The sequence below is a fragment of the Aristolochia californica genome, unplaced genomic scaffold, assembly GCF_029961685.1.
Source record: "Aristolochia californica isolate CCGP_79_NKW_82.1479 unplaced genomic scaffold, dmAriCali1.0.hap1 SCAF_15, whole genome shotgun sequence".
NCBI classification, from domain to species: domain Eukaryota; kingdom Viridiplantae; phylum Streptophyta; class Magnoliopsida; order Piperales; family Aristolochiaceae; genus Aristolochia; species Aristolochia californica.
This window is the reverse complement of record NW_027181826.1, coordinates 24,202,584-24,221,196: the sequence shown is the minus strand read 5'-3', so window position 1 is coordinate 24,221,196 and position 18,613 is coordinate 24,202,584. Positions and strand designations below refer to the sequence as shown.

The following is an 18,613-nucleotide window of genomic DNA, read 5'->3' as shown; positions in this document are numbered from 1 at the left end:
CATTTATTTACAGATTATAATATATTACAAAAAATGTGAAAATTATCAGCGAAGAATACAAAAGAGAGGCACATGGACATTAGTTAGTTTCCAACTGCAAATGAGTTTCATCCAGTTGTTTCCGACTCCTGAGAATCTCGATTCTGAGATAATGGAACCCTTAAACTGCATTATCTTCCCACCAAGTTCTCACCTCTTGGCATCAAGAAAATCAAAATTAGGATGTATGAGAATTATTTGCTCTTCCTTTAATCTTGCTCAGTATAAAAGATGCAGGTTTGCTGCTCATCCAGGGATTCTAGTCAGTTGCACCCAATGCATCTGCTGATCTGACGAGACTTAAAAGATTACTCGTCATGACTCTTGTTTATACAGGGTAGACCATACCGACCTCAATCAATGAGGCATATGGTATAGCTAGAGCAACTGCGGTACCCCGGCAATTCCGACGGAGGAAACTGTACACTATATCAATCGCAAACTTCTTTAATAACGATGAAGTCTCCCTTGCAATAACACAAGTATTCCCCATCATGTATGCTACCCCAGCTTCCTTTGCCTCTGCCAAATCCTTTACTTCCTCTTTCACTCCCAAATCTTTAAATCTCACTTTCTTGCGACGGCCAGCTACACCAGCATCCTTAAGCGAAACTGGCCCCACTGCCTCTGTAACAGGCCCTGATGGTGTCCCAATCACTGAAAAATTTGCAGAGGCACCACCTCCCTCGTTTTCCCGTTGCAAGAACTCTCCCACTTTCATAATTATCTGGTTCTCAAAGTCATAAGAATCCCTTCGGGCATCTTTGTATCCATACCTTACAATGCAACGGAAAAACCTGTACTCTGGAGGACCAATACGGCCAATTAAAAAGCGCTCAGATACAGGGACTTTAGGGACTGTTAGCGATTGAAGGGAGACAAAGATGAGGATCTGATGGAATGCAGGAAAGTTGGTGACAAAATGAGCAAACATTGGTGGAACCCCTGAGACAACATTTGTATATATAAACCCTATTCCAGGAACCCTCACCATCCCCAGGCTAGGTCCCATGCTTAAAAGCCTGTCTACGCAGACCTTGTTCTGTGATTCATATACCTCTTTTCTTGAAGTACCGTAGTGCCATATGGACATTACTGACAAGACAAAAAGGGAGAGGATGAGGGGCAGCCAACCTCCTTTTGGAACTTTGGCTAGGGAGGCAGAAAAATAGAGAAGTTCCAAGGACCCAAAGAAGGAAACAAAGAGAAAGGCAGCTAGTAAAGATCTCTTCCATATGGTAACAATTATAAGAAACATCAAGCACGTGGTGACAAACATTACCGTAATCACTGCAAGCCCTGTAGAAAAAATGAAGCATAAGATCAGGTAACAGAAAACTGTTTCTAGGTGCAGGAGGAAATTATGGAAACTGATAACACATAATTTCAGCCAAGCAAGTTCAGAATGAATCCTAGCCATGACCACCAAGATCAAGAGAAGAGATATCTCACCTTCTTATCTGACTACATTTTGGTCAGCAGGCTTAAACAAGTTCAAAGCAGCAAATTTTACAAAAGCAAAACAACAATTACAAAGTTTGCATTCTGGGTTCCTAAAATCAGAGGCGGACAATAGACTAGGCCCAAATCAAAATATCCAGTCCAATGGCCCGAACGACACAACCTAGTGCAGCCAAACTAACAAAAGAAATGGTCAAAGGCTCATTTAGGATCTTCCACTAAACATGACCCACAACTCACATGAACAACTAGAAGGAAAGCATTTGCATGTAATCAGAGTTGGGAAGTACATACCATAAGCATTTCCAATCAAGTGTGTGTCTCTAAATCCAACCACAACAGCAAGACACAAGACCATCAAGATCCAGTTCACCTCTGGAATGTATATCTGCCCATGAACTTGGCTTGACGTATGAACAATTTTCACACGGGGAAAACACCTCAATGCCCTGCATTGGCTGATAAGGGAGAAGGTGGCCGAAATTATTGCTTGGCTTCCAACAATTGTAGCCAATGTTGCAACTACAAAAACTGGCCAAAAGAAGTGCTCTACATGGAGAAAAAATAAATGCAACACAATCAATCCTAATGAAAGAAGAGTGTTGATATAAATGTAGACGGCAAATTTTGATTATACAAATAATTCAACTGATTGATATATGAAATGCAAAGTATTACCAGGGATGGCTCTGTAGAAACTCCTGTGGAGATCTGTTTTGTTCTTAGAGAGATAGGCAGCTTCACCCATGTATGCCAGAACCAGTGCAGGATAAACAAATGCCGTAAATGCTATCTGCCATAACAAGACAATGCATATCCGTAAATCATCATGATGAAAATTGAGATATTCGCAGTGACTCCTAGATTTTTAGATGGAATGGAGATAATTAAAACATTTGATCTAACAAGCCACAGAAAAGTATCATCAGGCTGTTCATTGCAGGAAAAGAACTTCCAATTCCTTGGTTGAAATGAACAAAGTGTACATTTCCTCCCCTATGTTTGTTGGTTTTGGGTATTGGTTGCCCTAGACTTACTCTATCAAATACATATCCAACATATAGAAGAAATTGCAAGTAATGTGGTAATCAAATTACTAGATGTATTGGATTGATCTTTGTTCAGCATCAGATAATACAAATTCAAGGATCAAGCTGCCGTAAAACAAAAATAGGGAGCCTGATGTTTGAATGAAAGTTGTGTAGAACACTTAAAGCTCCTAGTACACACTATTCATTATTTTGAAATCAAAGGAAGCTCCCCATGGAAATGGAAAGAAGCCTTACCCGGATAGAAAATCGAGAGAAATGCCCTAGGTCTGCAAACATTGCCTCACCACCTGAAAAAATGGGCCCATCTAAGCTACAGCATTTTGTATGAAATAAAGAATGCACTCAGAAAATAAACAAAAAATCAAACCTGTCACACAAAGCACAATGCTTCCAAGAGATCTCCATCCATCTTTTCCGGTTTTCTTGAAAAAATTAAATGCATAATATGGCGACAAAGCATAGACTATTTTTGGATTCCACCGGATTGTGTTGTAAATACCAAGCATACTAATGCAGAAAAGCCATAATATCAAAACTGGAGCAAAAAGGAAGCCAACCCTGTGTGTTCCAAAGTGTTGAAGAGCAAAGAGCCCCACCAAGATAATACAAGCAGTAAATACCACATAACCTGCAGATATTCAAGAGATTAATACACCATGGTAACAAAAACAACAAAATGTAAGGTCAAACAACCTGAAGAACAAAAGGCTTTGCAATCTTAAACACAAGGAAGAGATGTCATCAATAATTTCAAATTAAGCACTTTTTTCCCAGAATTTGTGAAACTTTGTCGATCTACAAGCAGTCTGACCAAAACCACTCACAAAAGCAAGATTTGAATGATGTGCATATTTAGTTACAGATAATAACAGAAAACTCTAGCTTTACTTACTCTCATGAAGATGGGGAATCTTGACTTGGACACCTGAAACTGCAGATAAAACTGGAACCAAAAAAAGAAAAAATTTAGCATGTTCCCTACAAAAGTTGAGTCAATCATACAAGCTTATGTTTGGGAAAGCAACAATACCCAGTATTTAATCAATATCCCAGGAGATGAATATCAGAAATTAACCTCAAAATAATAAGAAAATCATAATTGTCAATCATTCGTAACTACTAAACCACTTTGAACATGCACATTTGTTTCATGAAAAAGTAAAATAAAAATAAAAATAAAAGAAAGGGAAAAAACTTCACAAAAGATTGTTGGCCTAGCAGAAGCTCAAATATGTGTTGTTTCTTTCTTTCTTTTTTTCCTGAACATCTTCCTACTATTTCAATAAATTCTATGGATGCTTCTATCAATGAACAAAATACAAACAAGTAACTAACAAATAAGTAGTGCTGCAAACTATGCCACCAGTGATATTTAGACACCCTAAATTTGACAAGTCATATATGCAAAATTTGATCCTTCTCTCCAGTAATGTGCATTCAAGGAAAAAATTTACCATCCATTATCACTGGCAAGAAAGGTTTAGTATAGAAACTATACTTTGTGGTACCACGACCTGTGTACCACTCTAGGTTCATTTGACACTTTCAGGAACAAGACATTTTTCTTTACTGATTGGATGCTAGCAATAACAAAAGTCAAGCGTAGATAATAATTTTAACAACAAAAGTTCACTTTTAAACCTTAAGATTGAAATGGATCAAAACTGTAATATTACTTAAACAAGAGAATTTATCAATTCATTTGTATTCAACCCCACAGTAACAACTAAATAATCCAGTTGTCATTAGAAGACATACCCGACATTGCTGGGGTTAGGACCCCATCACCAATTACCATGCTAGTCCCGAGAAGCACAACTAGCAGAAGCACAATACGAGAGCTACGATGTTTCTCAAAGAATTCCTTCAATATCAAACTGGTCCTAGTCTCCTTAGATGACGAACATGAGGTATAAGTTGACAGCTGCTCATGTATTGCATGGTGTGTGTTCAAAAGACCCATTTTTGAGTTTCGGCAAAGTAGCGAGTATAAAGCAAATGTGCCACCTGGAGAAGTTGAAGCCTTCACTGATAGTTGGATAGAAAACCACATGGGGGAAAACCAGTATTAAGAGATTTTAGTTACACACCTTCACCATTGTCATCTGCTCCCAATACAAATACAATGTATTTGCACAGAGGTATGAGAGTCAGAGTCCAGAAAATCAAAGAAAGCACCCCCAGTATTATGTCGTCATCATCCTCATGAAGTTGCAATCTCCCAGAGAAAGTGGTTGTATAGACATAGATGGGGGAGATGGTCAAGTCACCATAGACAATTCCAAAGCTCTGCAAAACCAGGGATAGAGTTGTTCTGTATGCTTTCTGCCAATCAATAAGACCAAAGAAATGAGTCACATACTTAGCGAAGTAAGACAAGATGGGATGATAAATCAAAGACACAGAGGCCTTAGAAAAGCCCGCCAAGTTCCAATCCACAGACGTTAAACTTAAAAGAGTAAAGCATACGGAGAAAAGCCGTCTCAGACTTTGCCTCTTAAAGATTCAGTACTATGCTGTACAAACATTGACATAGGAATATGCAAGGAAATATTGAAAACTACTAGAAAAAAAATGAAAAAGTCAACTCAAAATTCAAGCAACGAACAGAGCAAAACATAAGAGAAGAAAACAAATGGCAAAAAAAAATCAACAAATGGGGCCATTAACTTCAAAATTCCTATTAAAAAAACGATTTCTAAAGGAGGACGCAGAGATGGAAACGATTGAACAAAAACTTCTCCCGTGAGAAAAGATCATCAACTCAAACAGAAAGACAAAACAAAATGTGAACCTAAAGAATAATTGTGAGATAGAATAACTCAGATTCGATGAAGAACTGAACGAGAGAAAGAAAGAACCTTTTTGCAAAGTAACTCCAAAACGCAATCAAATAGCATATAAGATGAATCTGTCAATGATTACTAACAACATGCAAAAGAGATCGACATCATCCAGTTACATTCTAGCGCAGCCTTTGGTATAGAAAGATGTCTCAGCAGAGTACTACGATAAAAGAAAGTTTGAATTTCGTCGAGAATAACTCACATAAACGACGAGAAATGGAAAAAAAATAAAAGGAAAAAATCTGTTCTCCAGATGTTAACAGAAAATACAAAAGATCATTTTAAAATTAATACAAAAATTCCAGGTAACGAGTTAAAAATCGACAGGTTTAGCCAATTTAATTAACAAAACACCAGATGTAGGATCAGAGAACCATGAGAAAAACAAAACTCATCTAAAAACCACATTGACAAACATTGGAAGCACCGAGATAACAAACCGTCAGGAGAATGCGCATTGTACAAAATGGTCGCAATAAGAGAAAGAAAATAAGAAGTGAAAGACGGTCAATGGACAAGTGCCAACAGTAAAACACTTCAACGAATGCGAAATAAAGTACAAAAACAGCACCAAAAAAAATTGCAAGGAAATCAATCAGAAAAATAACACTTCGCGATCAAAATCTCCGTTATTGTCAAAGTACGTCAAATTGAAGTGGTCAAACAAGTCAAACGAAGAGATATTTCCTCTTCCAACGATTCTCCAACCACAACAGACTAACACAAAATTCGAAACATAGACCACACTCCAAAATCACATAGTTCGAGAAAAAGCAGAAGATCTAGAGGCCGGGAGCAGCAATTCAAACAAACCAAACAACCACGTAAAACAAAAATTAGCACAGTGAACGAACTCACCAGATTCCGAAACTTGCCCGGATGCGAACCAGATTCCAGATCCATCACTCGTCAAAACCCCTCACCACCAGTCCGTATATCCAACTCTCTCTTTCCCAAAAGCGAACTTTCTCACCAGCACTGAATAGAGTCACCAGTGACGCTTCGACGGCAAGCCTAATCCAGCAGAATCCGGACACCGAGCACAAAAGAGTTCCAAAATGCTCCAAAGATGTTCTCCAATCCTACTCCTCCGCTGCGCGGTGGCCGGTGACCTTCCGGATCGGGACACGAGAGAGAGAAAGCAGGAGGAAAGAGCGGTTCAAGACAACGTGTCCTGTAAGCAAAACAATGGGAATATTATCTGAGGGCGCCAAAACATCTCTAGGGTTTTTATAACTTTTAAATTATCTTTTTTTATTGAAGCCAGGAGCATGAAATAGCAAGAAGTATGGATATTATTCAGGGGTTTAAAACTGATTAAGTGATATGTGAGGGTATAAAAGCAATTAACAGAAAAAGGGCAAAAACAAGAGACGGATCGTAAAAGGAAGAGAAAGGTGGTGCACTTAGCTAGTTGGTCGCCTACTAGTCCCACGTGGAGAAGTTATGGGCCCCAGCGGATCTATTTGATAGCCCGGGTAACACGGGAACGGAGCGGGACGGCGAAAGGGAAGACCGAAGTTGCTCACAAGTCACACGTCACAGGACACATGTGTGGGGTTTGGACTTTGAACGTAAATGGACTCTTTTGACCTTTGAACATTGACGGTTGACGTGGACTCTTGGGGAAATAGAAGGAAAACGTTTTAACCAGGGTAGGTCCCTTTTTTTTTTTTTTTTACTTTAAAATGATATATTATATACATTGAGTGTTAATATGATTTGTCACTTCATATTATTTTAAGAATTATTTGAGTTGTATCTTAGGAGAATCGGGGTCAAGCCTGATTTTATGTTTACTCTATATGTATAGATAACCTTGAATCAATTTCATATCAAGATTGATTGTTATGATTTTGGATATAAGATTTTTTTTTATTTAATAAATCTTAGAGGAAAATAGTGAACTAATTTTTAAAATATTTTACTTCAAAAGCCAATTAGCAAAAAAAATGTAAATTAGGGAGATATGTTATAGATCTTTTGGTAATTTGTGGGACTATAATCTGATTTTTATTTAGAATATAAGTATTCCTCAAATAATAACAAGGAAAAAAAAAAAAGACATTCGGGACGAGGCTCAACGGGGTATTGAGGGTTTTCTAAAGGAGGTCTTGAGTTCGAGTTTTTGACGGTTTGAAGGTAACCAAGTATAAACCCGTTGTAATTGTCACACCAAAAAAGAAAAAAAAATATGGGTTAGAATAATTTTTTTTACTTTTTGCCTTATTTTGATTTTAAAAAAAAATTAAAAAGAATAGAATTTAAAATGATTGAGTATGTAAGTAACTGTCATGGAAGTATACCTCCCAATTATAAAAATTGAACCACCAAAGAGTATGGCACACACATGATGGCCTTTGAGAATGACTTCAAAGCATCTCAAGTCCCTTGCCAAGAGGCATTGATGAAAAGGTGATAAGAAGCCCTTCTTTGCTAATTTTGTTAATTTTGTTATAAAGGGGAAAAAAAAAGAAGTATCCATGAGTATCTTTTTGGGGGACAATGAGACAAAGAGAATCCAAGTTTAAATATTATGATTGTTAGTGCCTAATCAAGTATTCCCAACAGACCGGTCTCTTGGGAACATCGTGGAGACTCGTCGTTGCTAGAGGCTGGAGTCGTGGAGACTCGTTGTTGCTAGAGGCTGGAGTCGTGGAGACTCGTCGCTGCTAGAGGTTGGAGACGTGGAGACTCATCGTTGCCTAGAGGTTGGAGTCGTGGAGACTTGTTGTTGCTTAGAGGTTGGAGTCTTGGAGATTTGTCGTTGCCTAGAGGCTGGAGTCGTGGAGACTCGCTGTTGCCAGAGGTTGGAGTCTTGGAGACTCGTCGTTGCCTAGAGGCTGGAGTCATGGAGACTCGCCGTTGCCAGAGGCTGGAGTTGTGGAGACTCGCCGTTGCCAGAGGTAGAGGCAGCAGTGGTTGCAGGAAGAGATTGCAGTGGGGTTTTCCATGTGTTACTAGTAGAGACAGTAAAACCGTTCAGTTTCTAGAGCCCTCTAACTACCGTAAAGCGGTCACAAGTAATGATGTTGTTCAATTCAGATGCCCTAGGAGGCAATGTGGAGATGGTGATAGACAGATTCAGTTTTTCAGAGATAAGTAATCGAATTCAAGCCAAGGTGGAGATTTTTTAATCGGGTGTCTTGAATCCGATTACCTGACCCAAACCGATTACCCGGTTCAGATCCGCGTCGGGACCCGATTACAGGATTAAATCGGGAGTTCTCTGATTTGGGGGTTTTTGAGGAGAAGAGGTCGAGACGACGAGGGTTTTTCGGGGGATTTTCTGCTCAGAGAAAGAGGGGTTCGTAGAGGGAGAAATCGGAGTTTGATTTTGTGTAAGAGCTTAGTTTTTGTATGCTAGAAGCCGCAAAGCTTCACCCATTTTTGATTAGTGGATTTTCGTCTCCTCCCGTGGATGTAGGTTGTCGCCAAACCACGTAAGATCATTGCCTCTTGTGTTTTGCTGTTGATTTACTGTTATTTATGCCCATATTGCGTTTTCTATATGGTTTGTATGTTTCGTGGTGAATATACTCTCGGATTAGGGTTTATTATGCTCGGATTTAGCCTTGGTTATAACAATGATAATATTTTTCACATATGCCTTCCCAGTTCTAAATTAAACACAAAAAATTATTCATGTTACTATCTTTTAGTAAAGCTGTTTCGAGTTTTGACCGACCTTGTTGGTGTCTTCGAGCTCACAGGGACGAAAAGAGAGATAAAGCTCACAAAAGCTGACAAAAAGCAATGGCTTGCTATCAGAATAGACAACCCTTTCAGGGAATTATAATATTCGATCGAACACTCTCTCTTAGGCGTTTTGTCGAACATAGGACGCCGCATCCGTTCCCCCGTGTTTTTTTATGAGTTCAATGAAGCACCAGACGGTTTTTAAAGCGGGAGTGAGCGGTGTTGAATATGGGGAAGCTTCCTGTGACCTCCGAAACACCGACAGGGAGATTTAGAATTCATTTAAGCAGGCTGTGGACCTCCGAACCCACATGGGTCGCCAAAAGTTTCAGCAAAAGTGTTCATCACTTCGTCGTCCTCTTTGGAGAGAATCGCCGGTTCTGGGAGATCACCTGACTGAGGCATTAATCGGCTCGGAATTCGACGGATTCACTGGAATTGAAGTGGGACCTTGGTGCTTGATTTAGTTCATGCATGAGGCAGTGGATAAACACTCTGTGACCGCTGCTGGCGTTGTGCATGGATTCACCGGACACCAGTATATGGCCACGGAGATGTTGTCGGAATTCAATACATAACAACAGAATTGCAGATAGGGCTGTGAACGACAATGATCCATTTCTGTTCTCGCAACCGTTTGAGTTGCAGAGAGACATAGTGCAGACTCAAAGATCTTGGGTGAGTGATGGACATGGAATGGTACCTCATCTGCCAAACGTAAGTATGGACCAAAATATTCATCCAAACATCAAGCAAATATTACCAAAGGCATCGAAACCAAATTAGTTAATTTCTTTTAGAAAGGTGGTCCGAATTTGTTATGGAGATCGAATGAGATGGTCACTAGAGCTAGAATGTACAATCACTTGTAATTTTCATTGTACTATTGTGTTATGAACAGTTACACCATTTCACAGACCTAACTCTTTTGTATGTCCATATTTTTTTACATACCCAAGGGGGCAATCTCTACCTCTCGTCTCTTTCTCCACGAGAAAAGAAAATCAACTCCAATATCATGACATCTCAAAGGGCAAAAAAGTGTGATGATCTCAAAGCCTCAAATTCAAGTTTGAGTCAATCAATTCCACATAAGGGAAACCCGATTGTCATCCATCTAAACCCAATGAGATAGTTAGACATACAACTTGTGATGGGGCCATCAAAGCAAAACAAGGAGGTTCTTTTAAATACCATATTGACAACTTATTCAGGTCCCGTTACTCGATTAACCAAAAACCGTAAGTAAGGTCTACAATAATTGTAAGTGAAGAACTTCACTTCAAAACTCCATAAGCACTTCCATCATTATTTAAGCCCCACATAATGATAAAAAATAATTTAAAAAGCGTTGCAATAGTTCTCCTCAAACCAAAACGAGGAATCTCCAGTCATCACGAAAAGATAGTTTACCACAATCAAATTCTCCAAAAGTCATTGTCTATCATATGACAAAAACAACAACTTTGGAGGAGCAAATTGTTGAGCAACTTGGGAATGTTGAAGAAGGTTGGATCGTTGGAGCGATGATACTCTACCAAATTTTCACTTCAAAGTCACAACAAGCAATTCGTACTTGGCATTACTTTGTCACAACTCGTTAGCCATACGTATGCACAAGACTAAAATTGGCATCCAAATGTCAAATGGAGATTGCCAAAGGCATCAAAACTGAATCAACTAACTTCAACTACAAAGGAGGTTTGAAGTTATTGTGGAGATTATATCATATGGTCACAATAGATAGGACCTAAATTCACTTGTAATTTTCTTGGTGTTGTGGTGACAGTCACATCGTTTCACAAACCAACTCCTTTGTCTCCTTTGTACATCCACAAATACATATAAAGTTCTTAAAAGGTATAGCTACTCAAATTCACAACCTGATTTAGCTCTAATGTAAACTAGGTTAGGTTAGCTGTGTCAAGTTGGTTTTTAGAAATCAAAAGGTTAAACTCAACAAATATGAGGGACTCACTAAAGTAGAAGAACAAGCCTGACCCTCAATCTAACTCACCCTACTATAAATTTTTGTCAATCTGGTGAGTCACTTCCTATAGTTCTTAAAAGAAATTAGGGAGTATAGGGTAGGGGAAAAGGAAAGGGTGGAGACGAGGATGTACATATTGTAAGAGTGCAAGTAATTCACGTACGTGAATAAGTCCTGTTCAGGTTAGAGAACAACCTCTTATTTAAGATATTTTATTTTTTATCTCAACAAATATTTATCAAGTAGTTAGCTTCAAGAGAGTAGATGGCCCACTCAAGTTTAGACTCCCTCTATATTAAGTCTAGAACATTTTGCAATAAAACTATAGTTCTAGGAAAGTTACCATGGTTTACAGTCCCACTAGTTGTAGTAAGATTCAGGAGTCTTATACATATACCCATCTTTGTCTAAGTGTTTTTCTCCTTAGTTATATAAATGAATATATATATATGTGTGTGTGTGTGTGTTACAAAACATGTCAAAGCTAGTACATGTCGATTTTTGGCCGAAGTAGTACAAGTTACATCTCCTATCGAGGATAAACTACGTTACCCTTCCTAAAAGTGGTGTATAAAATTTCACAGGTTACATATTGTTCCTAAACAGACTAGGTTTTTTATTGTTACAAAATTAATTAAAAATCAAATTAGTTTAAGTTTGCTTAAGATTAAATATCAAAATAAATCACATAAAAAATACAATCAAATTTTAAGTTTGGTTAAGATTAAATATCTAATTAGAATACATTTAAAAAATAAAATTTTAATGTAGTATTACATTTATTAATTATTATTTTATATGATAAAATTATAACTCAAAGTAAATTAATTAATTAAATTAAATTAATAATAAGTAGGACATTTTTATTAAAAATAAAATTATATTAACCTTTTAAAATGTTTTATTTCTTAATTTATAATACATAATTAAATTTTAATTAATGTAAATAAATTTTATTTAATAAAAAACTAGAATATAATAAAATAAATTATAATTAATACAAAGTAAAATTATAGTAAAATATTAATTCAAAATTATATTCTATCTTAACTTAATTTCATATTAAATATATTTCTAAAATAGTAATAACATTATATTCATAAACACCGGTAAGATATGACAAGGAGGAATGTGGTCATGATGGTGACAATTTATTATCCTCTACTCATGACTGTAGTTCATTAACTAATTGTGGCTTGGATCATTTTACATAGTCAAATGTACAAAAACCATGACACGTATGAAATATACAAAAAAACCACGACTTAGAAGGAAACTGCTAATAAGATTTTTTAGTCATTCATTTTATTGTTCACGGGCTATTATTGTACCATGTTGTGTTCAATTTTTTTAGCTTTCTAGTTTTTAAATTAATATGATAAATAAAAAGTTAAGATAATATAATAATATTAAACTAATAGGAATACTAAATTACATTATTTGAAATTATGGTTATGTTTGATATTACAATAAATTTTATTACAAAGAATTTACTCTAAGAAATATTGATAGTAAGTATTCAAAAACTTAAAGTTGTCACTTATTTCCAATTTCCCTTTCCAAATAACTCGTACTCTTAAGTTTTTTGTTAACTCAAATAGACTTCAACCCATAATATTGTAAAATGGGTGTATCTCAAATGTTTTTCCATTCTCAAGTACTTAACCAATTTTTTGTATATATCTTAAGCAAATGAAGTGAATGAATTTTAATAATTATTTTTAAAAAAAATACCATGTATCAGACCATAACTTGCGAAGTTGCATTATAAGACCCTTCAGGGTTGAGATATCACCTATATTGGATTCCAAGATAGGAAACCATGCTATTATGGTTTTAGTATATACATAGGCCGAGACATCACCTGTATCAACCCACATGTATCAAATTCCAAGATAGGTAACCATGCATAGCGAAAGTTACAACAATCAAATATTAATCCCATGATCATGCCTTAAACCCATCTCTTCTTCTCACAATGCTCACCGAGCGAAGCTAGTCCTCCACTAATGACTTATCCTTTTGAAGAACTTGGTACATGTATGCTCTTTTTAATCTTCCATGTTTCTTCCTTTTTTATTTTCTTTGGTGCCCACCATTCCCCTTTTGGCCTTCTCTCATTGTTTCCATGCTTCTATTTTATTTTTATTTATTTTTAATCTTTTTTCTTTGAATTTTCTTATTTGTTCTAAATTTTTTTTGTCCCCCCTATAGAATAGTTTTGGCTTTGAATAAGGTATTCTATTTTGTTTTCTCATTGTTGAAATTTTAGGAGAGGAAAATAATTCATCGATAGTGTAGTTTAGTACATTGGATCTCTATTTATAATAGAGAAAACACCTAGAATTAGAATATAATTAAACTACTCATATTCCAATTACACCCTAAACCCATAATAGAACCCGTACTTAAAACTATATCAAACAACTAATATAGAAAACTAATAGAACTAAAAGACCTCATAACCGAAACATTTTTTTGTGAGACTTCTTTCTATGAGACTCTTATAATATTCTATCATATTAATTCTTTCATTGCGAGACTTTCTTTTCTAAGAATCATGTAAAACTCTTCCATATTTGCTCTCCAATACTCTCCCCTCAAGCTAGAATTGTTGATTTCAACTTGCAAAGAAAAAATTCATGGTCTTAAATCTTCATTGATCTTTCAACGTTTTGGGTTGAAAAAATTCTTTAAAATATGCAAATTCTTCATCTTTTGTTCTTCCTTTTACTTAAATATTCTAGACATATAAAAATGTTAGTACAATTGGTGGAATTCCTCATGGTAGGTTATATAAAATACTACGAAATACTTTTTTTTTTACTTCTTCTTTTACTTCTCCCCCTCAAGTTGTGTTATGGTCCTCGGGTTAAGTACCCATGCCTTCCGCTCCTAACAGTCCGGTCTTTTGGGTAGTATTGGCTAGGTGCTTAACATTTGGTATTAGAGCAGGCGATAGATCCCGACTTCGAGTTCCCGCATGTGCAGGTGGACCGCACGCCCCTGGCGGGGAGTCGTAAGGGAGTATGGGCTCTTGACCCGGTCCCCGTTGCTGTGTAAAGGCTGTCATGGTCGTCGGCTCGGAGGGCGGGGTGTACTGTTATGGTCCTAGGGTTAAGTACTGATGCCTTCTGCTCCTAACAGGCCGGTCTTTTGGGTAGTATTGGTTAGGTGCTTAACAAGTTGGGGATCATTTTTTTTCAAGAGGCCCAACTTGCAAAAAACAAATATGAGGAAAGAAGGCATCACTACTAGCCAAATGATAGAGCTCCATACACCAATAAAAATAGATTAAATCTAAAAAAGCCACTCAATTTTGAAGGCAAACAAGCCTAATTTTTGGGGCAATAGAAAAAGTTTATTCACTTTTTAAGGGTAGCTAAAAAATTACTTGTGTAAAAAATAAAAGAATTGACTCAAACTAGGTGTTGGATGCACTCCTGTTCTATGTAGATAGTGGCTCTATAGGCATTACTTTGAAGTTAAGAAAATATAAAATATGATAAATTGATAAAATATTAGAGTTGTAACAGCTTATGAAAAATTATTTCTAACTTTTAGAATTTTTGGAGGACTAAAAAATGGCCTTTTTATGAAAATTCTAAGGGAGACCCCAAGGAAGCATGAGTTTTTCAAACTATCAAACTAATCTGATCATTGGATGAAAATGGCTATAGATCTTAACCATTGGTAGGACAGTTAAAGATCTGAATTGTCAGATCATGCGATTATAGATATGAACCATTGGATTGTGTTGTCAGATATCTGAATCGTTAGATCAAATGATTATAGATATAACGGTCAGATCATGCCATTACAGATTTGAACCGTCTGGATAAAGTTGTTACAGATCTGAATCATCAAATCAAAGAGGTTATAGATCTGAATTGTTAGATCATGCGATTATAGATATGAATCGTTGGATTGTGTTGTCAGATATCTGAATCGTTAGATCAAATGATTACAAATATGAATGGACAGTTCATTACATTACAGATTTGAAGCGTCTAAACAAATTTGTTACATATATGAATCGTCAAATCAAAGAGGTTACATATCTAGACAATTAGATCAACCCAAGGATCAAGGGGTGGATTTTCTCTAAATGGGTAGAAAGTTCTATAAATAAAGTTGTAGAACATGAGAGAGATACAAAAAGAAGTTGTGGGCTTTGAAAAACATTATGGTGTTTTTTTTTTTTTTTTTTGTTCTTGAGAAAGATCCAAGAGTTCTTAAGAAAAATGAGGGAAAATCCTCCATTTGATCCGATTCAAACAGTCAAAAAAATCCTTTAGAGTTAGCGGGTTGTTAAACACCTAGCCAATACTACCCAAAAGATCGGCCTGTTAGGAGCAGAAGACATAGGTACTTAACCCAGGACCATAACATCATACCCCACCATCGTGAGCCGACGACCATGGCGGTGCAACGACACTAGCCCGACCCAGGGCTTATCACAAGGACCTACCAGTATTTTAATCCAGCCTTTGCGCCGGCGCAATGACATTGGCCCGACCCAGGGCTTATCACAAGGACCTACCAGTATTTTAATCTGGCATTTGCGCGTCCCGGGACTCGAACTCATGACGTGGGAGCCCACTCTAATACCAAATGTTAAGCACCTAGCCAATACTACCCAAAAGACCAGCCTGTTAGGAGCGGAAGACATAGGTACTTAACCTAGGACCATAACACGGGTTCACTTATACTGTGCAAGTTTAAGAGGGTAAAAAGGTCCATTGTATTTTGTGTAAATATTTCTTGCATCCAGTGTACTATACGAGGCGAATCTCTTTCAAAGACGGGTGATTACACGCCTCATCGCAAATTGAGGTATTTTAATTAATTAAATGATTTATGTGATTGGTGAAGCGGTTTGTCAAAGAGGAACACATTGGCACTGACCTATTTATTTGGGTTTTATTTTAAGTGTTATTTGAAGTTTTGCCAATGCATTTAAATTCATTTTCAACAATTTTGAAAGAGATTTCAACTTCTAGAATGGGAAAATCTGAAAACTCACTAAAAAAATACGAAAGCCCGAATCATTTGATGGGAAGAATTTTAGTAGATGGCAAAAGATAATAGAATATTGATTAGCGACTCTAAAGTTATTCCATGTAATAGTGAGTGAACCACCAATTAGAAGCCCAAAAGACCATGAACCAGTGAGATTAGGTGTTCAACATAGATATTTGTGTGTGGATTGATCCTTCGTGCACTAAGTAACAATTTATATGATTTATATTCTGATGCTAAAATTACGAAAGGTTAATGGAAAATCTTAGAGACAAAGTATGGGCAAGAAATTGTGTATGAACAAAAGTTTTTCACAGAAGAATATTTTACTTATACAATCGTAGATGCCATATAAGTGATCCATCAAGCACATGAAATTCAAAACATTGTTGCCTAGATTATCACCAAGGGTATTCCAATAGTTGATACAATATAAGCATTTGGCCTCATAGAACAACTTCCTCCGTCATAGTTAGACTTTAAGATCTAAATGAAGCATCTTGCCACATTAGACGAAGTATTGGTGTCAATCCAAATAAAAGAAAAACACAAGAGAAAAATTTGGTAATTGATATGAAGTTAGTGGAAAAGAAATTTTGATGGAATCAAAGAAGACTAACTTCATAAAAAAGAAACCCAAGAAATATCTTGATAAGCCTAAATAAAAAATTCAAAAGGAACAAAACAAGAAGGCATGCAAGTCTATGGAAAATGAGTCACTTTGCTAAATCGTGTAGGCTTAGAAAAATTAAAGGGCAAGGTGATAGAACAACTCCTCAAGTGAACATGATCATTGAAACTAAATCAATTGAAACCGATGACATGTTAGTTATGATTAACTTAGAAATAAATTTGGCATTTAATCTAATAGATTGGTGCATTGACATAGGACCAATTGTCCATATTTGTTCTCATATTTCCTCTTTTTCTTCCTACTAGAAAGTCAAAGAGAGAACTGTTATAATGGGTAATTCCAGTGTTGCTCAAGTGATCAGAGAAGGAGAAACATATTTGAAGTTTACTCCCGAAAAATACTCTCATTCTCCACAATGTGCATTACGTATCAAACATACAAAAAAATCTTATTAGGAATTTCCTTCTAAGTCAACTAGGTTACAAAATAGTGTTTGAGTCAAATAAGGTTGTAATTACTAAGGGTGGGTCTTTTTTAGGGAAGTGTTATGTTTCTAATGGATTATATAAATTAAATATAATTTCTACCAAAAGTATTAATGAGAACAAAGTTTCATCTTATGTCATGTCAAATATTTTTTTGACTTATGACATAGTAGACTTGAACACGTAAATATGAATACCTTAAAAAGAGTAATGAACTTAGATTTAAAAATAAATGTGAGATATGTGTACAATCAAAACAACCTAGAAAGTCATTTAATTCAACAAGTAGAAGCTTTGATCTACTAGAGCTTATACATAGTGACATATGTGAGATAAGCAATATTTTGACCAAAAGAGGAAAAAGGTACTCTATATATGATATGTCAAAACACTGCTATATGTATTTGATCAAGACTAAAGATAAGCATTAAACAATTCAAATTTTATAAATATAAAGTAGAAAAGCAACCCCCCCCCCCCCCCACCACCCAAAAAAAAAAAAGACTTAGGTTAAATAGAAGAGGATAACATAGTTCTATAAAATTTGGAAATTTTGTGAGAAAGGGTATCATATATGAAACCATAACTCCTTATTCTCCTGAGTCTAATGGAGTTGCTGAAAGAAAAAATAGAACATTTTAAGACATGATTAATTCCATGTTATCTAGTTCAGGTCTTCCCAACAATATGTAGGGAGAAGTTTTACTTTTAACATATAAACTACTTAACATATTCCATACAAGGATAGTTAGAAAACACCTTACGAGTTATGGTGGGAAAGAAGGCCTAGTCTTAAATATTTTAAAGTATGGGATTGCCTTACTAAATATAAGATTAAGTTTAACAAGATGATGAAACTGAGTTCTAAGACTTACGATGCAATTTTCGTAGGATATGTAGAAAATAACAAAGCGTATCAGTTTTTAATAGTATATTCACCTAATTTTTTTGTAAATACTATTAAAGAATCTGATGATATTATGTTTTTTTAAATTGTGTTTGCTATTAAAGAAAAGAGAAAATTACAAGTAGGAGAAACTTCTAGATACCACGACGAGGATACTGAAATAGTCTCAAAAATTAAACTTAAGTGGAGTAAGATACCTAGGATCGAAAAGAACTTAGAAGATGATCCTTACACTCTCCTCAAAGAGATTCATTGACTTTTATGAGAGTAATTAAATCTAGTGACTCACCCCTATGGGAGGAGGCAATTGAAAGTGAGATGGATTCAATTATTTCAAATTATACATGGGCATTGATAGACTTACCTCTAGGGCTTTAGACCAATTGGATGCAAATGGATTTTCACAAGAAAACATAATCCTAATGGATCCATAAAAAAACACATAGCTAGATTAGTTGCTAAAGATTTAGTCAAAAAG

At 36.0% G+C, this 18,613-nt stretch overlaps 1 protein-coding gene across 1 annotated transcript; it reads right to left on the bottom strand.

The window, feature by feature from the left end:
* Nucleotides 1-4: 4 nt before the first annotated feature.
* Nucleotides 5-6,567, bottom strand: LOC137951519 (probable potassium transporter 13). Its single transcript, XM_068798221.1, has 9 exons — nucleotides 6,257-6,567; nucleotides 4,643-4,877; nucleotides 4,311-4,559; nucleotides 3,445-3,495; nucleotides 2,920-3,180; nucleotides 2,787-2,839; nucleotides 2,179-2,293; nucleotides 1,795-2,049; nucleotides 5-1,338 (listed from the first exon to the last, which is right to left on the bottom strand). The coding sequence occupies exons 1-9, from the start codon at nucleotides 6,299-6,301 to the stop codon at nucleotides 368-370; spliced, it is 2,235 nt and encodes a 744-aa protein (XP_068654322.1). The 5' UTR covers nucleotides 6,302-6,567; the 3' UTR covers nucleotides 5-367.
* Nucleotides 6,568-18,613: the final 12,046 nt, after the last annotated feature.